The 24,664-nt window shown below is 47.6% G+C and overlaps 1 protein-coding gene across 1 annotated transcript in view; it reads right to left on the bottom strand.

Moving 5' to 3' along the window:
- The window catches only part of LOC119397085 (collagen alpha chain CG42342), a gene marked incomplete in the record, with an annotated part of 500,928 nt that overhangs the window by 157,520 nt on the left and 318,744 nt on the right, over positions 1–24,664 (bottom strand). The window contains 7 exon segments of the mRNA XM_049416219.1: positions 1,253–1,333; positions 14,755–14,886; positions 15,618–15,653; positions 15,777–15,821; positions 16,517–16,615; positions 20,954–21,007; positions 23,677–23,736. Coding sequence (XP_049272176.1) covers positions 1,253–1,333; positions 14,755–14,886; positions 15,618–15,653; positions 15,777–15,821; positions 16,517–16,615; positions 20,954–21,007; positions 23,677–23,736 — 507 coding nt within the window.

Here is a 24,664-nt window from a genome sequence, read left to right on the forward strand (position 1 = left end):
ACCTGCACGGGGAGCGTGCAGAGCAGACGGACGGACACTGAACCCACCTGGAAAGAGACTGGCGTCGCAGCCTCGTTGATGATGGGAGCACGTTTGCGGGTGATGGTGAAATTGTTTTGTGGTGTCAGTATTTGGTCAGCCCAGAAACAAACAAACAAAAATAATGTGTTCGAGGAAGGTGTGGGGAGGGCGGGGTCGACGACACAGACACACGCTGGCACGTGGGGACACATGCGAGGCGGGACTCAAGTAGCGGCCCGCGGGAAGCGGAGGAGAAAACGCCGTGCAGGCGATAAAAGCGGGTTCCTGCGCATGCGAAGCCGGCAGGCGACGCAGCACTTGGCGGCACTTTTCAGGGCTTGCCGATCATATCGCCGACGTCCTTCCGGCCGAAATTCGGCCTCACAAGAGGACGACCGGGTATCATACACGTATACAGCTGCATCCCCCCCCCCCCCCCGAAAACTTGGGCGTTCTTACGTGGACGCAACAACAGGCCAGTTTGCTGTTTACTTTTCTGTTTATTTCTTTCTCTTTTCTCGAAATATACGAAACGCCCTAAAAGCGCGACGAAGTGCTCAAATGGACCGCAAAGAAAAGGGCGCGAAGCGAAATAAATAAAGGATGCGTTACAGAGAGTGTGCAACATGCGGGAGCGAAAAAAAGAAAAAAAAAAGACAACCTCGGGAGGTACGCAGGGTCAGGCGGCAGAACGGTACTGGTACCACTCACGCTAACGAGTAGAGCAAGCGTTTCTCAAGCACACAGCCACACACACGCACGCACAGTCTCGAGAAGAACGCACGTGGACGCGTGCACTGCCGTTGCGGCGGTGAAGCTGTACAGTGCCGTCAGTGCTCTAAGGAGAGTGAACATCAAATAATAAACAAACTTTAGGAGAGGGACGCCTCGCATAGCTCACTGCACGGCGTCCCGTGGAACTAATTAATGCAGCCAGCAGAAGTGTGCCGGGCAGGGTGGCCTCCTCTTACGAATGTGGACGCCCACATCAACGCCATCGCTAGACGTGGCTCTTACGCCGGCGTGAGTGTGATTGCTTTGAAGCTGCTCAGGCCGGTGCATCTGGCGCTGAGCTTCTCGAGCTGCAACTGGGTGTTCTGTTGGTGCTCGTGCAATGCTGACGAAACTCAGCTCGGCGGTGTGTGCCACTGAGGCTGCTGTACAGCCTGACTGGCGCAACGGGCGGCACATGCGTGGTCAGGGACCCGCGTAATGGTGGCGGGCCACGTACCTTCTTTCCCCTGCGGCCCCGCTCTCCCTTGTCGCCCTTGGCGCCGTCCTCGCCCGGTGGTCCCGGGATGCCGACGTCCCCCTGGAAGCGGCCGCGCGTAGCATGGACACCGATGTCGCGGCGCCGACCGCGTAACAACACCTCCCCTCCCCGCGTTCCGAACATTTGGCTCGTTTCTTTTCATAGTTGTTTGCTCAAAGGCACAGCTGCAGCATAACAGCTGCGGTCGGACGATTATGTCACTCTCTTGCTCATTTTGACCAATACACTGAAGGTTGTCCATAAACTGAACAATAACAATATACATTTCTTTTTCTTTATCGAAAGTAAGCCTTACAATGATAAGGGCGAGAAGTGCCGTCACGCACTCATATGCGGTCTGTGTGACCTGTGGCTTTGTGCTATCGTTTCTGGATGACCTAGTGCTACACCAACGCATGAGATGACTTGCGAGTGAACCGAGTAACATTGCTACGTGGTATACCTTGTCCGTCAACAAAAATGGCGCTGTTTTTTTATACAGCTGTGTACTATATTTCTCCTACAATAATTTTCGACCGCGAGTGTGATCAGGCTGCTATTGTACGAAAGAAATGCTTTAATTTTTCGCGTTCACGTCTTCTTTTTTAACTGTCAACGCTAAACTTCCCAGTAGCGAGCAATTACGGTCTCCCGTAGCACCGTAATGTCGCCGTAGCTTCTTTTTTGTTTGCTTATAATTTTGTGTATAAAAGGTGTAGCGTTACTGCAGACGAACGCACAACTTCGTAATGCTTTTACAAATTTTTAGACGGCAACGGGAATAGACTCCGACGGAAGCCAATGACGTTGCGCCTCATATTCCAAACGTGTTTTTCTTTGCATATACGCTGGCTGGCCGCATTTGTTTAAGTTCATCTGTTCCTACAGCTGTAACACACCTCGTGACTTACTCGAATTGCAGAAAGACTCTTCTTTTTTTAAGTGTGTTAACTAGATCACTGAAAGATTATACCTTTCAAATCGCAATGATTTTTGAAATAGCTGGGAGCTGAAGTTGAGGATGGCGAACTCACACTAGAGCAATTCCACGAGACTCGAAGGGCACCAGCTACATAAGCTCAAGCATTTTTTTTTTTTTGGCTGTCTATTCACACGTTGTTCATGCAAGGTACGAACACATGTGCAAGGTAAGAGTGATTGAGTTAGACTTTTGTTAGTCGTTTTAGTTTGTGAATGCGAAAACAAGCACAAGAACACGAGACATGTTGACTCAATTCAATTTTCACATTAAGTTGATAGTGATGTTTTGCAGCCGTACGCTCATATGGTAGACTTGCGGGCATCTGATAGAACTGACCGGCGAACCTCGTGCCCTTATTTTGTTTGGAAGCCAGAAACACAACACTTTGAATGTTTCAATTTCTTTTCGACAACGTCAAGCAGTAAACAAACTATGCAGTTGTTGTAAAATCAATGCTCTGAATGCTCGCGTAGAAGCAATCACGCAGTGGACGCAAGTCAATCGCGTCATTTCAGGAGTGCTGCAACACTGATGTCTTTTTCATACTGGTAATACAGATGAGAAGGGGGCAACTTCACATCTTGTGAGCAAGCGTTACCAGAATATTACTCTAGACGTTTCTGGTGTCTAGGGCGACGTTTACGGTGAAGTTTACGGCGACGTCTGTTCAGGAGCGTGAGCGTACCAGCTGTATACTGCACATTTAAATAAACTTTTACGAGTAAAGGCTCTAAACTCGACAGTAAGGTATATTTAAACTACAGTGAGAACATTACACTCGACCACGGTCGCCGCCTAAGCATATCGCGGTTAGGATAGGAGTGTGCTATGAAACGACATTATAGCGTACGGTACATACCATAAGTATTTGAACAAAACTAGGCTTGTGCGAATATCACTTTCTTAGTTCGATGCGAAGTCGAAGCGTGTGGTAATTACTATCGAATACACGCCAAGAAAAAGAAAAAAAAGAGACCACGTTACTCTTTTGGTGTGTCCTGACTTGCCACGCATATAACTCCCTTTAAAGAGCCACGTTAACTCTCTTTTAGGAGAGTGCCGCTTCCCTCGACTCTTCTAAGGGAGTATAATGGATCTCGAAAGAGAGTTCACGTATCTCTTTAGAAAGGGTTGTATACGTAGCAAGTAAGGACTCACAAGAAAAAAAGTAAAAGAAGTCTTTTTTTAGAGTGTAATTTCGAAGCGAATTAGTAGCAGTGTTTGAATGCAAGTCATAAGCGGTGAAATACGTTGCGCTTTAAGATGCGCCCTACTTAATTCATTTACGCCTGTGTAGCGCGCTTTCAAGGTGTAGATAATACGCGCACCTAACTTTGAAGCGTGGCTTCGCGCATGGACAGGCGGTTTCACGGCGTAGGGGCAGTGCGCTGCAGTAAAACCAATTTCTCACTTGCGAGTTGCATGCGGTAAAATAATACGTCTATTCGTTCGTTTCGAATACTTCCAAACTTCGAAAATTTTAAATTCGCGTCGAGGTGAGTTCGAATACTGCAATATTCGTTCGAATAATCGAAGTGCTCAAATATTTGCACAAGCCTAATTAAATCTCACCCTTCTTCTGAAGCTGGGAGTTCCTCACTTGCTCACCGTGTGTTCCTTTCAAGTACACCTCTATTGTGCTGACTCCGAAAGACCGCATTTCTACTATTGTCTGTTAAGATGGTCGACGCCAAATTTGGAAAGCCGGAGATAGTAATGATTTTCACAACGCACTTACAAAGTATTGTGCTTCGCTATACTTACAGTGCATATGCGTGTTTCCGTGCCGTACAGATACCCGTTTTGTCTTGTTTTTTTGTATTCGTCTTCGTGCAACTTACTCCCGTATCCTTGAACGATTCCTGAGTCGAAGCTCTTGCTATACTCTATTGAGTTAAGCGTGGCACCGCCCTTCGACTGCAGAAGAAGACGCTCTGCTTTCCCAGAATCATTGGCGCAGCCGGGAGGGAGGGGGGATTTATGGCCCCTCCTAAAAATTTGTCAATTTTGCATGCGTATATATACACGCACACATACAAACAAACGCCCGAACATACTTAAAAGTTGGTTGACAAATTCTGGATACAAATTCTGGCTGCGCCTCTTATGTAATGTGAGATGAAGCAAGCGAACACCTCCGACAAGGGGCGGCGCGGCCACCCACTATCCTGAGTCAAGGTGGAGATTTGAGAAGAGGAACGTTATAGAATACGGGAGTTTGTGTCTCAGCGCCGACCTGAGGTAAAACTTCTTCAAGGCGCCCCGTGGTGAAACGCGAAGCACGTTCACTGATAAACTCGTTAAACACATTTACGCTAGGACATCGTCGAAAGAGCGACAGACAGAAGCCAACGTGAGCGCGATCACATTTTTATGAAGTCGAGGGGCACAAAAGGCATTTGCAGTTGCTCGGCAATGCATGAGTGATGTGGACTACTATAGTACAAGTCCCTTAGCTCCCGTGGACCTACGTACAATAGATTTCATTCTATTCTCAATAGAATACGCGATCAGTGTGTAGGAGTGCAAATTTCGCTTCCAGTTTTTATTCCCTGCTCTAGAGCGCATGCACTACACATGCTCTTTGGTCTCTCAAAACACAAAATGGCAAAAAGAAAACATGGTATAAATTTTCTTCTAATTTCAAAAGATAGTTTCCCAACATCTGCGACTGCAGTGTTCCCTCAGGCCGCTGCAATGTGAACACGACTAAAAATAGAAGCCGTCATCAAAGTCTACGAGTACGGCGAAGAGCCACGGAATAAACGTGGTATCGATGGAAATAATTTTAAACCATCATGGAAGACGAAATGCGGGATTTCCGAGGTTTGTTTTTTTTTTTTTACATTACTACAAGCGGTGTCTTCGTATTCAAGACTTCAGCCATATCTCGGCGGGCAGGTACGAGTACAGAGTGTGGCGCCTCCTGCAAGGATACCATGTAGGTACTGCAAACTGTAAGCTCAAGGCCTGACAAAGGCAGCGTTCTTGCGGTAACAAAAAAAAAACACACACACTCGGAGGACAGCGTCAACTACTTGAAGTTCACATTCGGATATGAATAGGGAGTTAGTGTTCGCATGGAGATCAGTCATGCGCTTGAAGGCCAGGCCAAAAAAGGAAAATGGAGCTTTAAAATCAACATCATTAGTGTAGGCATCAAACGCAGGAGAACTGCACCAAGGATTGGAGAACAAAAGAATGCCGCGGTGGCGTGCGCTGGCCGCTCCGCAAGGAATTCTTTCATCCCGGCGTCATTTTCTTTCTTTCTTTGGTTTTGCGTATCGCGGCCAGAGTTTGAGTGCCTCTGCGTTAAGCCTCTTATATGCGGCCCTCGAAGAGCAGGCGAATGTCCGTCCCCCAGACACGTTTATGCGGGGCATCCGATCCTGTACCGCAACCGACATGTCGCTTCAAAGAACGGGGATGGGGGAGAAAGGAAGGAAGGCGCCGCAAGTTCTACTCGCGCGCTTTCCAGTACAAGAAGACGCGCGCTCGAGACGCCGCGCGCAAGCTTGGAATACGAAAACGCTGCCTTCTTTGTTTCGCACCGCGCCCTCTTCTTGCGAGGCGCCAAATCCACGAGGAATGGCCCGAGCCTCTCAGTTGGCTGAGAGCGGCGTGCCCTCTTTTGTAGTCGTCTCTCTCAGCGCTAAAACAACACCAAAGCCGCGAAAAAGGAGGGGGAAAAGCCATTCTCTTGGCTTTCGGGGATGCAGCGTCGGCGGGGCAACGATAACGCCTGTGCCCATACGCGGGATTACTGCTTCTTTCGCTCTTGATTTTCTTTCGCGGCCGGCGCGGAAATGTTACGCGGAGATGGAATCCAAATCGGCTTGAGTATGGCATCCTCCGGGCAACTGAGATTCCGAGCGTGGGGCCAGCCTATCCAATATATTGCGCTGTGTAGTGCGCCGACAGGGCGCCGGAGTGCTAGAAAGAAGCAAGGCGCGTGGACGCCGCTGGGGCATTTATTTCGTTTTCTTGAGGGCGCGTGTCCACAGACGGCGAAAGCGTCAAAGAAATCCAAACGAAATGTGGTACAGAATGGTACAGCAACACTACGCGCATCTGCCACCTGACTGGCTAGGTAGCATTAAAGTGGCAGTTTACGGGTGGGCTGAAACGTAACGGCCCGGTTAATACCTTTGACGTGTCGGTCGTTGCGTTTCGTTATAGACCGTTGCATCGGGCGAGGAGGACCGGACTGGCAACCAGTGCTTTCCTCCTTTCTGGCTCGTGCGCGACGGCGCGGAGTGTGCGGGCTGGTGCTTGAATGAGTGCCGTTTTCGAACAATTTTTGCGTGTTTTAGGTCGACCTGCGGATTTTGTTCACTTTTATTGCGATGTCAGCCAGCGAAAGGTCAACGGGAAACCACTGTGCCGTTTTTGGTTGTTCTAACAACTATAAAAAGTAAACTGCTGCCAGAATAAGTATGCGACGTGCATCACCAAGCGCGGTGTGTTTGCGGTTGTGTTCACTCTTCAAGGTACATCGTTTGTGTTACGTTACAGGTTATAAATTGGCAAGTGCCGCAATATATCCGGGATTCCCAGTGTTCCACGCAGTCAAATATCAATCGGATATGGCCAGATTTGCGAACAAACATAAGCGGTCAAGTACGGCCCTGTTCGGTAAAGTGCAGAACATCCAAGTACCACTCGAGTACCCACCTGAGTTGTTTTCGCTTCGTTGCGTTATCATATTTTTTTATATGATGTGTTTTGTCTAACAATTAGCTTCGTAGCTCGGCTCAACACGGTGATCGTTGCAGTTGATGTATACCTGTATTAGCACGGACGAGAAATCCCTCACTTCGCAGCGGGGTAACCGGCATCATACATTTAATTTGTGCTCCGTACCAGCCTTGTAAAACCCGAACATTCACTGAACGCTACATGAAAAGAATGTGGCGAGATCTCTGCCGTGAGGTCACAACTTCCGTAAGACAGCGGAGTGTATCGTATACGATGAGCCATATGAAAGCCGAAAAAAAAAAAGAGGTCTGTCACTTCGTGTGGAACAACTACCTCAGGAAGACAAATTTTTACGTGGTCAAGAACAGTGTCCGACCAGTCGCGCAGTGATATGCAACATTGTTAATTCTCTTTTACGCGCGACACAAAAACCACGTTGTTACGCTTATCTAGTGTTTCTTCAACTGCCAGTCTTGCTGCTTAGCTTTGCGAACGACAGCAAGAATTTTGCAAAAACGGTACATCTGGTAGATGAAGTTACAAAAAAAAAGAACGCGAATCACCTCCGATGCTGATCAAAGGCTCGAGCCCGGGAGCACTCCGTGCCTTACCGGCAGAAGAAACTCCCTAATCATCTTCATCTTATCGCCGCCGAAATCCACTCAAGTATCGCGACTCTTAAAAGAAAAAGAAGCGCGCCGGCATGTCAACATCAGCGTCGTTTTTATATGTACCAGCACCTCCCCGTAACAGCTCTAACTTCGTTCACACCGGTGGGCAATAAACGAGCGAGTAATAAGCGGTCACTTAAAAGTTGAGAAACGAGATAGGCAACTGTTAGCGAGCAACAAACAGATGGCGTCCGCGCCACGAAATCGAGACTGCGTGCTGACGCACAACCGCATGTACGAGCGGTAGTCATGGAAAAAGAAACTAAAAGATTACACTCCACGAAAAGAATTCATTGTATCTGCTAAAAGTGGCGGCACTTGCTTTCCCTGCTAGAACAGGTCGAAATATTTACGTGGTTTTCCAACAGACAGTGCGGAAAATGTATGATATCGACCACTTGCGACACGTTCGCGTCGTCGTATATTAACATCATTGACCCTGAACGGATCAAACCGTTTGAGGACGTCTCACAGATTCATTTCCTACGTAGACCGCATCACTTGATACGAAATTCAGTGCGCCGGAACGAAATAAACCGGCTCCAACTGCAGCCGCACGAATATCTTCCATACAAACGCGGAGCTTCGCACACGCCAGTGGGTTGCCAGACCAAGGACGGCGCCGCCCGCTAGGCAGTATGGCGGCGCCCACGAAAAAAAGGTCTATACGAGTTAGTTTTGTTGCACGTCTCTTCCGGACGCTCGTCACCGTGACAACATGGCTATATTTAATTTGATTTTTGAGCAATCTTCCACAGGCACTGGTCTCAGTGACATATTTTAATTTGTTTAGTGCTGCGGCGTGTTCGCGTGTGCGGTGCATCTGTCGTGGATTGTACATATGGTTCAATTTTTAGTCCAACCCATTTAGATTAGCATGATAGGCATGCCCGCCCGCCAAATCTCTCCAGGATTAATTAAAGTATACCTCTCTCTCTATGCACGTGTTCACCTGTCATAAACATTTTAATTTGAAAGAAAGGCGAAAGCGCAGGGAAAAGACAGACGAAAAAAAAAAATAAAAGGCACACGCAGGCATATGTGTGCCACTTTTTTCGTCTGTGTTCAGACCAACATGCTCAAACTGCCACACTGGTGTCATAAACGAACCGCTAAGAGGACTGCAACAGCCTGTCTGACCAGATTATGCGCGAAGTGCTTATACGCTGCGTCAACTGAAGCCAAGCTTTCTCACAGCTTCCTCATACTGGGTGATGAAAAGTGTCTAAACTACCGGCATCTAAGGCCCAGATTTTACTAAAGCTACACTTTGTCTTGCAATGTTAAAGCGTTCTGAAGATAAACTGCAGGTGCCTATACAAGTGTGATTTCGGAGTTCTTGTTTTTTTTTTTTTACATTCAAGCAGGGGTGTTCGTATTCAATACCTTAATGAGCTTACACATGAAGTGCACGATAACCTTGCAGCAGTCGCAGACAGAAAGCATACGTCAGAGCTTAATGACCTAATACCTGGGTGGCACTCTGAAAGCTTGTTCTTCAGTTATTCGAGGTTAGTTACTTCCGAAATAAAAAAAGTAAGCACGAAAATGCTAAATGTAGAAATTTGGGCCTCGGGCATTCCATCGAATATATGTTATGTTTTCTGGACTTCCTGGCAGCAGGAGTTCAAAGTGGAAAGCGTGGTGCTCGTCAAACTTGAATGTCAGAGGGTTCAGGAAAGCTAGCCATTTGAAGCACACGACGAGGAGTCGGAATGGCCGAAGCGAGACATCCAATTACGCAGCCAGCGCAAGCCTGCAACAAGTGCGGCTGCTGCCCTGACCATTCAGCATTCGCAATTTTGTGACGTTCACTTGCTGTAGGCCGGTATGCAGGGACGTAAGATTCTGACGCCGAGGGCGCATATATTAGCTATTTAGAAACATATGCCCCTTTTTATCGGATTGCAATAAAAAAAAAGTGCGCTACTGCTTCATATTTTGTTTTCATTGCAATAACAACTCTACACATAGTTGCTTTTTAAAAAGCCTGTCGACAGACTCGCCAAAAACAGTGAACAAAAAAAGAAAACGTAATAAAAAGATAAATTTGGGATCCGAAACCTATCGGTCTCAGATCATACAAGAGTTAATTGCAATCGAATTTTATGTATGACCGCCGCTGTTCGGCCCTTCTTTTATCTCTGTTTCAACTAATTGACGCGGGGAGAGGACACGTACACTGCGAGATATTTCCATTGCTTCATAAAGGTTCGATTGCGGGGTCACCTAGTTCTTTTTTTTTACTGCCTATCCACGAATCGGCGCCAGGGAGGCATCGCACCGCGGTACGTTCCTTCGGACGGAAAGACGAAGCTATACAGCGTAGCCGCGCAAGTAATATACAGAAAGATCGAGGCGACCCGCCAGCGGGTCTCGCCCTCGTCTGCCGAAAGAAATCAGCTTCCGCCATGGATACTAAGTATGCCGCCGCTTGCCACGATAAGAACGGCTGCGCGAGTACCAGTTATCGGGGCGCTGCGACTAAAAGGCCCTTTAGCGATATGGGCCTTCATCATCGAGGCCCGATGATGTCGTTTAAGCCTTCGTGCGCCGCTCACGGGGCACGGAGCGGTGGCGGTCGCGTAACACGGGGGGAATAATAAGCGGCACTGCAGCGTTACAACGGAAGAATGCAGTCCAGATCGCTGTCATCTACGGCCTTACTCGCAATTTGTAATCGAGAAATCGTTGAGAGAGAGAGACAAGAAAATCAAAATCGGTGTCCAAGCGGCCCGAATTCGAGCCTCAAGCGATAACCGGGGCCCCAGGATCGCACGGAGGTATACGCAAGGGGCTGCCTGTCTTCTCGCTCGCCGTGCGGACAGTGGCATCTGTCGAGGAAGACAAGGCTGGCGAACAAACGCAAGCGAAACGGCGCTCGCCGCTGGCCAGATTTTTCTCCTTCCTCGTCGCACCAATGGCCATCGGAGGGCGCCGCTCGAGCTAGGGCGACAGCTATCTCTGGAATGCTGTGACAGAAAAATGCCGCCTCCACCGTCCCGCACGGACACACACACACACATCCCGGTATATATAGATATGCTCGCAGAAACGCACGAACGAACACCATAAGCTGTTCCGCGTATAATCGGATGGCTAGGAAGGGCGCACTGTTTTTTTTTTTTTTTTCGTCTGCTGCTTGGCGCAATTGAACCATGTGCGTTCTCTCTCATACTTTTCAGCTTTGCTTTCTTTTCGTTCTGTTTCGTTGCAACGTGCCCTTTTCTACCATCGCTCGGCATGGAAACGGCTCATTGGCTTGCGCCCATTTGGAGAGGTTTTACTACGTTTCTATTTGCCACTTTTTTTTTTTTTCCTTTTTACCGAAAGTCTTCCACCTAAGACCTTGCCAAAGCCCTCGCCTTTCAATTATTTTAAACGCTACTGGGCGGGTGAACGCTGCGGATATTGAGAAAGAAAACGATGTGCGCTCTCCGTGTTTAGACTTTTGTCGCTCTATTTCGAACAAGCTTTGTTACAAGTAACGCTCATCTCTCCACCCCCCTCCCCCCCTTTTTTTCTTTTTTTTTTCATCGCTGCATCATTCAGTAAGAGGAAAGAAACGACATGGCGCCGGCGCATTGGTGCGTCGAGACGGTGCAAGAGGCGGCGAACAGGTTGGCGCTCCACACGGCCAAACCAGAGCCCACATCCAAGTGCCTTCCTTCCTTCTTCTCGGACGGTAGATTTCTGCCCGGCCATGTTCCTGTCAATTAGAGTATAATTAACTTCACCTTACCTTTCTTTCTTTATAGACGAAGCGAAACAGAAGGTTCGTTTCTCCGTGACGGACCGGAGTGTTCTGTAGCCTTCCTCCCGGCCCCCCAGCTTCCTATTTCTCCTTTTCTTCTTATTATTCTCGGATCTTCATTAAACGACGGTTCGTAATTCGCTGTTCCATCCCTTCCAGGTTGTTAATCAAACCGAGTTCGATACAGCCTTCTGACTGGCAGTGAATACTTAAGTGCGGCTAAAGTGAACCGAACGAAAGCGCACCCTGGTTCATTTTTACGGCGGCAGACACGGTGTTTCCGCCAGTGATTGCGCTCTTCGTGTACGAACAACCTATAAAATCCGGACTCCGTCCGTGGCACACACGCACGCACGCACTCACTCACGTATCTATCTATCTATCTATCTATCTATCTATCTATCTATCTATCTATCTATCTATCTATCTATCTATCTATCTATCTATCTATCTATCTATCTATCTATCTATCTATCTATCTATCTATCTATCTATCTATCTATTCGTGTGTGTGTGTGTGTGTGTGTGTGTGTGTGTGTGTGTGTGTGTGGTGTGTGTGTGTGTGTGTGTGTGTGTGTGCGCGCGCGCGTGCGTGCGTGTGTGTCCGAGACAACATACTCTCTTCGATTGCCGTCTATCGGCCGCGACAAGGCAGTGGATACACGGCGAAGTGTGATTTGTTGCCAGAAGGGAAACCATAATAGGACTTTTCAGCGGGAGTGAGACGTCAGCAATGGTTAGTGGAAGGACGTAACCCGATCCGATGCTGAATCCGCCGCTCGGCCACTCGGCAAGAACGGAGAGGAAGGGGCGCAACGGGATTACGCGGCCAGGAGACACCGTAAACCGATTATCCGGCCGCGACTGCGGAACTGCGTCCCGTGGCGGGAAAGTGATGGATGCCGGCGCTGCCGTGTCTATAGCGGCCGCTATGTACAGCAGTGCGCGGTCCGCTCATCCCAAGCGTTGCATTACGGATCCAATACTCCGCGGGATTTCAGGCTCTCAGCGACCGACGCCGACCTCGGTTTATTTCAAACGCCGGTACCAGGGGAAACAGGGGGTGGGAGAGGGAGTATTAAGAAGGATAAATTGCCCTTTTCGTATCATGACTGCACTCGGCACGACCATCATTCGGGCAGAGGGGAGGGATTTCGGTGCGCGACGCGTTGGGTGGGCAGCACTGGATATCTGTGTGGACAGTCGCGTGCCGCCACCGAATCGAGTGAGAAAAAGCGAAGTTCGTTTTTTCTTTCTCTCTTCTTTTATGTATGTACGTCGTTAAGTTTCACCATTAACAACGCGTTATATTGCAGGCACAGCTCGCGCGGTCCGCTTTCCGCGAAGTGGTCGAGGAAATATTTACAGTGGTACATGTCCGACCAGTATGTTCACGTAAGCGGCAAACCATTACGCATAATGTGGAGGCGTCGTGAGCTGCTACGATGATTGTGTGTGGTTGTAGTACAAATAATCTTCTTTCTTCTTACCAATGCCGAATAAATCGTGAAGAGCGCAAATACGCCCCGATAACCCTTACAAAAACGGGTTTAGACAGTCTATAGACTGTCTAAACCCATGTTTAGACAGCCTATAGACTATCTACATGCATTTTTGTACGGGAAATGACAGAACACTGGACAAAAAAGGTGGCTTCGAACGTGCAGCGTTGAATTACACCACCTAACTTCTTAAAGCCGTTTTTCCGCACGGCTTTGAGTTGTCTAGTGACCCAAATGACCATACTGACTAGTCACCACGTAATCCCTCCTCTACGCTTTACTTGTTACATTTCGTTAAATAGAAGCTATAGAATATCAGGTCGGCGCTCGGGTGTGGCTCTGAGAAAAAGCAATATGTTGGGAGTGTAGAATGCTTGTGCTATCCTTCTATCTTTCGTAGTATAGGGTATTTCAAGAATGTATCCGAAAATCCTCATCAATATGGGAAATTAAATATTTGCTCGCTGCCCTCATAATTACTTTTTCTGTAGCGGCAGGCATCTTAAAATGGCTAGAGACATCATTTACAGCTGTAATTTAACTAATTACATTAGCTAACTTTTTAATTAGTGAATACAGGCAGTCGAGTTAAAGGGGCGAATTGACGTCCTTCCTGTGAAGAGCCTATTGCCGCTTGGGCATTTAAAAAAAAAGTGGCCTTTGATAATTTTTGCGGAGTATTCGACCAAACTCGCCGACAAAACCAAAACCGAAGCGCAGCTGAGCGTAACTAGCAGACGACCAGAATGACGTCACTGTTCGTGACAACCATTGCAGTGGTGTTAGTTCTGCATTCGTTACCGTACGCGCGCCATGCGTGCTATAATCGCAAGCACAGCCAGCACACCCACGAAGCGGCGTCGATCGATGGTTGATATGACCACGTCTATGTGTACTCTTACGTAGCTGCCATGTGGTTGAATATGCTCAACTAAACTCGACTCAGTTCAACGCTCGCTCACTGTAGACTTCTCGGAAGAGCAGGGCCGTTGCGCTCTACCACGCTTTGGTTTCGGTTTCGCCGTCGAAATTGGTCAGAGCTCATCACTCTGGTAAAATTACCAGTGTCCGCTTTTTGGTAATCGCAAAGCGGAAATGGGCTTTTCGCAGAAAAGGCTCCAATCCTCCCATTTGACCCGACCACATGTCTCCACTAATTAGAAAGTTTATTAATCTAATTTATTTAATTACTGTCATAACTGATGTATACAGTCATGTTAAGATGTCTACCGCAACGGGAAGAGTAATTATGAAGGCAGCGAGGAAATATCGCATTTCTCTTACCTTTTAGGATTTTAGGATTTCTTGAAACACTCTGTGCACTACTCTCTCATTAGTATTCGCAATTTAGAACTGTTAACCAGGTTACTCTGCGTCCTTGAGCATTGGACTATGTACCGAGTATTGCAGAGTTACCGATTAAACTACGTGGTGGTGGTGTGTGTGTCTATGGGGGAGGGGGGGGGTTGCAGTTAGCGGGTTAACCTTGCACACATAGCCGGTAATTGTTCAATACAGAGGGTTACTATCGACAGTATTCCGCTGAATATTGAAGATAAAAATAAACAAAAACAAACATCAGTGCACAGTGCGCTAGAACGCGCTAGAACGTTGTTGTAAACGGTCACGAGGTTTCATTTGAATCGCATTACTTACGACATGCATTGCCGACATGCATTGCCGAGCATTGCCGAGCGGTGAAAAAATATTAACGCCCCAAGAATGAACCTTATGTGATTTCGAAGTTCCACCTCGCTTCTTGTTTCTGTCGCTCTTCCAACTTCACTTCTTTGCCTTTGAGCCTGGTGCCCCCCGACGACACCAAAATTTTCGGATCGGGGACGCCTTTCATCTACGTGCGCAGGCTCACTCACCTTCCTGCCTGGTGGTCCGGCGGGACCCGGCGGTCCGGGCGGTCCAGCGGGGCCTTCGATGAATCCCGTCGGGAACGTATTTCCGTCCAGCGTCGTCGTAAGGCCGCGTTCGCCTTTGTCGCCTTTCTCGCCCTGGGGAGGTTAAGAGCGTCGGCGTGGGGTGCACACAGCTTCAACGCATTGCACACATGATGTTCCACACTAGATAGCGGACCCTTGCGTAACGCCTGAGGATACGGCAAGTTAGGCCACTATAGGCGTGACTGTAGAGGCAGTGTCCCGCAATGGCCCATTAAAACATACCTGCACCTAAGAGTGATGAAGTGAGGTTGCTTTAAGTTGCGGCTATGCCAGACACGCGTATTTAAAAGAAGGTCCAGCAGCAATTCTGCACTATAAGCAGCTGGTGATCCCTGTAATGCAATGTCCCGGGACTTATGTAGCTGCTGTAACAGAGCTTCTCCACTAATAGAGATTCTGTAAATATTCTTATGTATGGCGTCTTCAAAGCCGTACGCTCTGCTAGGCTGAGTCAAATCGGTTGCCTACAGCTGGTCTATAGATTATCCGAAATAATGAAACGGCAGTAAGTGTCGGTTGTCTTACTGCACGTCCTGTGAAGGTTAAAGAAGGAAAAAAAGGAACCACGGGTAAGTTTTGTTTACAGATGATAAACTGCGAGTAAACGCAGGAACCTACGGTGAACTACGTGTAGGTCACTCGCGGTGTGACCAAATTTTCGAATGGTGCGGTCAAAAAGCAGCGACGCGATGTTAATTGACATTACACAACGGCGTTGGCGGCTGCGCACACATTCCAAGCATGAAGAGTGGCGTGAAATCGTTTCACATTTTTAGTTTCACCTTAGGTCCTGGTAGTCCGTCCTTGCCAACAGGCCCCTGAAATACAAAAGAAGCACGAAGAAAAACAACAGCAATTGAAAATTCGACATAGTTTCTGCGCATCGCGCATTTTTATGTACTTGCGCTTCTTTAAGATAACTTGGTTAAAGAACTACTTACCACGAGGCCGGGTGGGCCGCTGGGACCAACCTCACCCTGAGGACCCTGAAACAGCAAGCACACTTTCTTTACTGGTCTGCGGTTGCTATGTATGAGCCAGATCCGTTATCCAGTGTTTCAATTTTTCGTAGTCTTTACGCTTTCGTGTTTCTAACCTGATTGAAACAATGTAGAATGTTCAATATCTTGTGCACAGCAAAAGATCTCAAATTACTCTCGGTATGTTTGGCCTTCCTTTACGAAATTCTTAACAGAGATAATTGGTCGACATTTGCGTGGCTTTAGCAAACTCTCCGTTCAGATTCAACGCTCCAGGGGTTTCCGATGAGTTCAACCAGGTCATGTATTTTTTTACAGGGCCTTGCCACTTAACGATGGATTCACTACTCGTGAGAAGGCTGACATACTTCCCACATAAGAGTGGCTACTGACGCACCAAACAGATAGACTGTAATTGAAAAGTTCAGGTACAAGTGTAAGACCGCATCGTCGTTCCCTTTGCGAAGGCTGCTGTCAGTTCGGTGACTCTAGTACAGAATGATACTCTCTGTTAGATTCTACTCCACAGTTACAATTCGTCGTGTTTGTCGGATGATCCTGGCTGGTGACAACGCAGGATGCAGTCCGAAGCAATGACGAAGGCTGCGAAGAATTCGTCTGTAGTAGAATCGTAATAGCACTATCCCGCTGTTTTGCCTAGCTCTCTCTGATTTAACGGAAATTCGGAAGAAGGTGCGCACTATGGGTCCAGGGGGTCCCGTGCCGCCATCAAATCCAGGGAGTCCCGGTGGTCCAGGGGGTCCAGGGGGGCCCGGAGGGCCAGGCTCTCCTTGCGATCCCTGCGTCGGAAGATACACTATAGCGCTTCCGAGGCACATCTCCACTGCAGGGGCGCGCGCAGAAGAACGAAACCTCATTTGTACTACATCCTTTTAGAAACGGAGAGCTTTTTGTGAGCATGACAGAGTTGGGGCAATGATGCAAAAGAAACCACGTAGAGGGATGGCCGTGCAACGTCAGCAGAGAGCCACACAGCTGACCGCACGTGCGGCCAACAGCATGTACAAAATATGAGTGCCCTCTAACTTTTAGCAATTTTTTTTATCCACAGGCGCTCGAACGTCTGCGACACAAGGACGGGAAGGAATTAGGGAACAGTGAGCGACGCACCATAGGAATTTTCCTTGCGTTTTTATAAAAAAATTGGTTCGCGGCACACTCGCACGACAGCTTTGGTATTTTGTAGCTTCCTATAACATTCATTGCACCATACTGCAGGCTTATGGCTTTAGAGCTTATTTCTTAATATAATCTACGTTACATCCATGCTTAGAATGTACTACGCCTTTTTCTTTGTTCTTCCTTAACTTGGAGTTCGCTGTACCTTCTACGCCCTGTCTTCTGTATGCCTGAATAGGCCTGCAGTATTAAATAAATAAATAATAAATAAATAAATAAATAAATAAATAAATAAATAAATAAATAAATAAATACATTTGCAGTATAGCGCACGAATTGGAGCAGACTGAATATGATATGCGCTCAGCCCTTGACATTGACCGTCTAGTCCAGTAAAGGTCAAAATAAAGGGAAACGACGCAGACTGATCTATGTCAGACAGTTTTAGTTTGGCGTCCGCGGCCGCTATGCGGACGCAGGCAACCATTGTAAAATGGCTGGCAGCCTGCGTCCGCAGCAGCTCAACTACAAGTGTCTATTCATTTAAGTTGCGTAGTTTAAGGGATAATGTAGCGGCAGTAAGCACGAATTTAATGTCATTGTTCTTCGAATAAAAACACAGTTCAATGCACCGTCGTCTGCCAGAGTTTACAGGACACGATAGCAGCATCCTGGGTCGTGTTGAAGCTGCTCCAGGCAGGGTCAGCCCCTGAGCTCGGGTCAGTAAATTCTCTGCCTATGGAAAGTTCCCCCTATGCCAAGGACTGTCCACGTAACGCTGATCGATAAAATCAGTGTCACGGAGCTTCCTATTAAGGCGCGTGCTCTGCCCTGGCATCTACCGGTACATGAGGTGTACTCATTCGGTATACCGTACACGCGGTAGTTGTATAAGATATTCTTTTTTTGTTTTATTGTGCTGGCTTGGTAAACCTTTTCCGGGAAACGGCACGCCCGCCTGAGTAATACTGCTGGAAGCATTGTTCTCAGTCTGTAATGGTCAACGCGGACTAATTTATTTTTTCTTTCTGTTGAGACTTCCCAGTTGGCTCAGGTCTGACGTAGGTTTTCTTGACTACCACTGGTAATTCCATCCCTATCCATTAAAGGGTCGGAGTCACCGCAACCCGCTGAAACCCATTGCCTATAGTACAACGGAAACTCGCTTCGCGGCAGCCACTGTCGACCATCTGCGAGCAAATGAGGACCTAAAGCAGAGCGAAGATTAGATATGGGACTCCCCCGCACGCAATCTCCGAGGATCTGCCGCAGTAGCCCCGCACTGCCTTCGGCCAGTCCCGCTCGCGCTAATGGCTTAACGGTGGGAGTAACTTTTCTGGACGCGGTGCCCGGATTTTGAAGGACGTGCGCCGAATGCGTGGCGGGTCTCCCACAGCGTGGCGCGTCGCTTCCGCGGCGTCCGGCGTGGTTCCACGGGTGCAAAAGATAAGCCTCCCCCCCCCTCCCCCCTGTAGATGATGCCCAACCGCTTCCAGGCGCACCATCGACATGCAGCGCGCGGTGCACCGGCACTTGCTGCCCGACGAGCGGGCAGCACGGAGGGAACTTCCGCGGCGGCTGTCAACCACCTTCCGAGTTACATTTGTTCTGCGCCCCCGTCGCGATGCCATACAGAGCGCGGTACGGCCAGGGTAAAGTCGGCCGGTGACCCCGGAAAGAGAGAATTTAAACCGGAACAAGACTCGCTAAAACAAAACCAGAAACGTGCCTCGACGTCCGCATATACTATAAGTCTGCGGCGACTAGTCAGACAGTTGAAGTAGCGCAGGGCGCGCGGCTTCGCGTTGCCATTATATCCCAATACTCCTGTCATTTCTGATTGCTGAAGTGGTGAACGCTAGCGCTACGTGCTTATGTCGCATACACAGAACCTGTACATAGTTTTCCGTGACCTTAAACCCTGAAAGAGAGCACTTTTGAAGGAAGTCGCCGTGCAGAAAATATGAAATGCCTCCCACAAGGGCCATATTTTGTAAGAACAACCCCATCATTTTATATTGTTTTTGCTACTCGTAATTGGAAAGAATGCCAGCGCGATAAATAACTAATAGAAAGCGAGAGGAAGCGTTGCAAAATACGACCACAGATAAGCTGGGCCGGAGCGGACCAACCAATGGCCGATGCTTTATTTTTTTCATTAGCACGCCCCCTATATTGATTAAAGGTTGAGTTGAAGGTAGTTGTAATAACATACTAGTAGTAGTAATACAGCGCTGTAAAGTTAAAAAGAAACAAAAACAGAACGTGAAACAGTCACCTCATAACGTCCTTCCTTGTTGCATGCCCCGTCTGCTTTAACTTTGCAGCGCAGCATCATAACTACAAGGTATGCCTTTCCATACTCACACGTCACCTCGAGTCATAATAGCGAACACAGAGAAAAAAGGGATAGCGTCCTTTAAAAGCTGTTCAAATGTCGGTCACAATTAAGGAGGGTTGGCCTTAAACGGACACTAAAGTGAAACAGTAAATCAGTTCAGGCAGATAAATTATTCTTTCAGAACTCTATTCTCATTAGTTTCGCCATCATAAGAAAAAACTAGAAGAGGAAATGAAGGTCAAAGTTTCTCTTTTGAATTTCGCGCCGAAACTTCAGCACGTGAACTTCAGTGTGACGTCCCGCATTTAAGTCTTTTTGCGTATTTTGACCACAATAGCTCAGTTTTTTTTATCGCGCGGTTGCTGCTCTCTCCGCTTTCCTTTCCATCTTTCTTTCCACCTCCCCTTAGTGTAGGGTAGCAAACCAGATGCGAGAATTCTGGTTGACCGCCCTGCTCTTCCGTCATTATATATATATATATATATATATATATATATATATCTTGCTATGTTGAGACTTTGGGTCCCTAAGAACACAATGTAAACAATTTTTACCAATAAACGACCACGTAGGCCCGAGCAGACGCCACCAAAATCTATGACGTCACGGGAAGCTGGTGCGGGAACGTCACGGCGGCATCACAACTTGTATTTTCTTCTTGTGGTGCTTTCGGTATTGTGAAATCGTAATTTACTAATACGAGAGAAATCGTTTTTCTCTTTAGCGTCCATTTAACTTCTAGGAGTCATATACTCTTTCGTTTTATGTTCATGCATCGTTCCTGCCAGTTATGATGTATGCTTATCTCTGCGAAGAGGCACACCGGAATTTCATTCTAATCTTTCAAAACGGAAACGTCCGATGAACTATTTGAGACAGACATTCGCCAATATCAGGGCACAGGACAAACTTACTTTATATCATTGCTTAACATAGAAACAATTTATCTGGGCTTTATGCTTTATTATTGCGTCCTACTCTCAATTATGAGTCACATATTGTCTTTCTTCAAGAACGGTTTGATAAGCTGAGTAGCAGAACGCTGTAGGGGCAAGTTGGTGCAGGTTGTACACACCCGAGCTCTCAGCGCTGTACATGTGCTGTCGCCGTCTCCGTGCATCCTCTTTTACTGCGCCGAGAGCTGAAGCGATGAAGTTGTTTTGTATACTGACATAATTGACGCTCCTCACGCTAAGGGCCACCTCCTAATTTTAATCGTCCAACGTCGATCACTTCTGCAGTGCAGTTCAATTGTAGGCACTCGATTAAACTGGGGCGGAAGATCCCGAGAGTATTACACCTCGTCAGACCATAAAGTTTTGCTAGCGTCGATAACATCTACCCAAAGTCAACAGCCTTACGAGGAATGCAGTGACTTTCATTGTAAGTCTGATGAACTGTTTTCTTGACTGCTCTTCCAATGTTTTAATGTCACAATTATTTTCTCGCGCTTAGGGTATTCTACGGCACACTGACGTTCAGAGGTTTCAATTATTTTCTTTTGGTTCTCTCTCCTATCTAATGCCAGGGACTTTATAAAAAGAATTAGACGGACTATTTCAAAGATGACAAAAAAAATAAGGTGGACAGGGAAAGGTATTTTCTGTATCACATTGTAGCTTAACAACGTAACAAGGTGTTGTGACAGAATACGTACCTTCATCATAAACACGTCGCCTGGAGAGAATGTCACTCCGATATTTGCTAGTTCCTAAAGAAAAAAAAGAATACAGAGTAACCAAAAAGTGCAAATATGACGTCCGCCGTAAACACTACCTCCTCAAATCTTAGGCAGCGCTCTTAATTGCTACATTTATATTATGCGGTTAGCGGTCTCAGGAACTCAGCTATTTGTCCGCGCCTACGAATATTTTTACATTAAAATGGTCGCTCCTTCAAATTAAGTCACCATGTCTGTTTGTTTTAAAAAGCTGCTGAGCATTTACCTTGATTAGTGGGAATGGCTACCTACAACTCTGCATAAACGTTAGGTAAAATGGGTAGCTCACGTTCCGGTGTTTCTACGCCAGACACAAGGTTGTAACCATGGAGCAGTTCATAACTGCACGTCGTCTTTCAATTTTTTTTTTTTTTTTCACATTGGTTTCTTTAGGCCACAGTGAGGAGAAACTAAGAGGCTTCGCGTTGAATCGCCAAAGCGGAAGCCACTAAACAACATGTCTAGATAATGCGAATCGAAGTTTGTGCACTGGCTGACCAGTTTGTTGTAAAGGCCTGCGCAAGCGTGATTCGCGGCTACGCAAAAAAAGAAAAAAAAAAAGGTCTCTGCTGTCGCGCGGTAACAAACGACATGCAAGGCACTCACGTGTGAGTACGGAAGCGTGAGTGTTAGTCACAGTGTAGCGCATTACTGAAAGCAGCGTTAATTACCATGGCAGTCCCAGAGGCACCAAATTGCGAGTAAGCTCGACTGTGCCCGTACGGTTAATAACGAAGCATGCCTAAGTGCACTGCAGCTAATAGGGAGTGTGAGAAGTGCGAGGCTCGCGTTTGACATTCGGACCTTGGCTTCTCGTCATCTCGTCCTTGAAACTTCTTCGTCTATACAGCTCGGCAGGCCAGCTCCACTGGGTAGCGGCAGGGAAACAACTGAGGCAGTACATTTGGGACGCTATGCTATAAACGTCCTAGCCTCGCTCTTCGCGCGTGCTTAAAGGGTCAGAAAGCGAAACAGAACAGAAATTTAGTTGTAGTTTATAATCAAGGCCTTTCTTCGTGGTCCCTATCTTTCCGTGGTAGAGAAGGCAGTATTTACGTGAAATGTCTTCCTGCCTTGATTCTCTCGATCCTTCCAAGCCAGCACTCGTAAACAAGGTACAACCCGAATCTCGCCTAGCTTGGAGATTAAACACAAGAACGTCTGCAAGACTCGCATTAGGGAATCCCTTTTTTGTTGCAAAGAAAACAGAATACCAACTCAGCGACAATTCGTTCTGGTGCAGTCCTATGCAAATCACCAATGTTTAATATGAATTCGATAACTCTATATTTCCTGTTCTTAGACATTTAACGGGCAATGCCATATAGTATACGATACGACGCACTTGCTTAGTTCATATTTTGGCTTTATTTTAGCTTTATTGCTTACAAACTTGTTCATTTCCGCTTTACCTTAGCACAAAGTAACTTTACAGTAAGAAGACGGCCGGTGAAACATATAGATAATATATGTATACATAGCGACATCTCTTGTTCGACGATTTATCATCACATCAAGCCCTCATCTTCCCTGAACCTTTGTCTCGTTTGAGTGAGGCAAGTGTCACTGAGACGAAAGCAGCGGGGTTGAGTTCGTTACAAAGGGCGCTAACTTGATTCCTTCGTATTCAGCAGTGCTCAGATCACGAAATAGATGGTTACAAAGAAAGCTGATATCTTCCAATGTGGCTCTGAAATACGCACACGCTGAGGTCACAAAATTTCATGCCCCTTTACGTGGCATGAAAGCGCCTTCCTGGGACCAAGTAGCCATGAGCGCGCGCATGAGTTACAATGCTGTTAGAATTCTGCGACAAAATCTGCATACGTTGGGCCACTGAACCCGGTACAGAAACCCGAGTACAGAAAAAAATAAACGAATGAAGCTGCGCTGCAAGGTACCATACAGACGCGAGGATTACAGGCAAAAGAGCAAACGAACAATTTTCTCATTTGTGGGCGTTTTTCTTTACTGACGTAACAGGCATCGTAAATCTCTGAATGTGATGTTTGCTGCTCAGGGAATTCCTGCAAGCTTAACGAAAGAAGAACGAGAAGGTTCGTAAGGCAGACGACTACTAAAGATGCATAGCGTAAGTCTAGAGCAGTCCTTCTTATAGGAAGCGTGCTTTAGCAGGATAATGCGCCGAAACCGGAAAGGGGCAATGTATCTACCGGCGCAGCGGTAGAATTACGGCAGTCACTCTTCCACTGACACGATGCATGCTTTGACTGCTTAATCCTGTAATACGCTGCTGTGCACAAAGATGCGGCGAAAATAAACAAAACGCCTGCCTGACGCTTCTCGTGGGTAACCAGAGGAAACGCATGCGTCGCTTGAGAAACGTGCAAATCATGCGTGAGTGCAGACACTAGTTCACGTCCTCCCTCTCTCTAGAAGCAGAGGAGAAACGACAGTGTCAGAATGAAGTGGAAAATGTGAGGGTGAAGAGGAGGCAGAAGAAAAAAAGAAGGAGCGTGTATGCAGGGAGAAGGGAAGGACAGACGATCGAAGTTGCAAGGATCGAGGAGCCGAGAGGCCAGTCGAGTTAGTCTCCGTCTCGAGCGGTGGCCCCGGAATGGCCGTGCGGGAGTCAAAGTGAGAAAGGGGTCAAAGTGCACTGGGTTATACGGGAGCACGCGCGCAGTGCGCGGACTAACCTTAAAATCGGTGGCGTCAGCGATGCCCCCGTGGGGCATCTTGACTGAACGCTTTACTCCCTGAAACAGCAGTGGGACGTGGCGTCAGAAGGCCACTGGGCCGGCACACGTAGCCCGACGTACAGCAGCGCGCAAAAGCCCCAGCCGCCCTGATACACCACGAGGCATTGAGGTGCCTAGTGGCAAAATGCGCTGCTTGTGGTACTGACGGACACTTGCGGAAAGATTGCCGTACAAAAAGGACAGAGACAAAACGATTCGTATGTATATCCTCTTTAGACCCACTGTTCACGTGTGTCCGCGTACCTTAGGGCCAGAAGCAGCGCGTTTTGCCAAGAAGTATCACTAGGCCCGCTTACATATGATAGCCTCTCGGGCGTTCAGATGCCGACGCTCTTGGCTGCGGCGCACGAATGGTATTGGCGGCGGCACGCGCGCACGTCCAACGACACTCGTAGGCGGCCTGCTCCTCAAGGTGCATCCGTAATGTGGAATAGTTGCCCAGAGCGAGCCTAAGTGTGGATGGGTAGGCCTATCAGACAGTGTTACAGTTGCCTACAGCTGTTCTTGTCGTTACCCTATTCAGAAAACAGAGAGACTTTACTGCAGCCAACCAGGCGTCGAAATAATTGTCACGGCAACAGAGAAGGGAACGCAAAGACCTTCGTGTCCTTCATGCGTGATTGTGGTTAGTGCTCTTACAGGGCCAATCGGCTACAAGCTCGCTCAAATCAGATATATATGAAGCTAAAGGACTTTTACCAAGAATATCCAGAATGCGCATTGCACCGTGAACATTGCACTACATCAGAATCTATAGGCACCTTGCACGGCGAATACGACGTAATGACGCCTTCATTTATCGCGCCAGCGTCGCCTACTCCGGAGACTAGACAAGCGAAAAAAAATGAGATGACATTCCACATACAGGCGATGGATGCTAGTGCACGTTACGTGCGACACGAAAAGCTTACGCATTTGGGCTATC

The sequence above is a fragment of the Rhipicephalus sanguineus genome, chromosome 1 (assembly GCF_013339695.2).
Source record: "Rhipicephalus sanguineus isolate Rsan-2018 chromosome 1, BIME_Rsan_1.4, whole genome shotgun sequence".
Classification (NCBI taxonomy): Eukaryota; Metazoa; Arthropoda; class Arachnida; order Ixodida; family Ixodidae; genus Rhipicephalus; species Rhipicephalus sanguineus.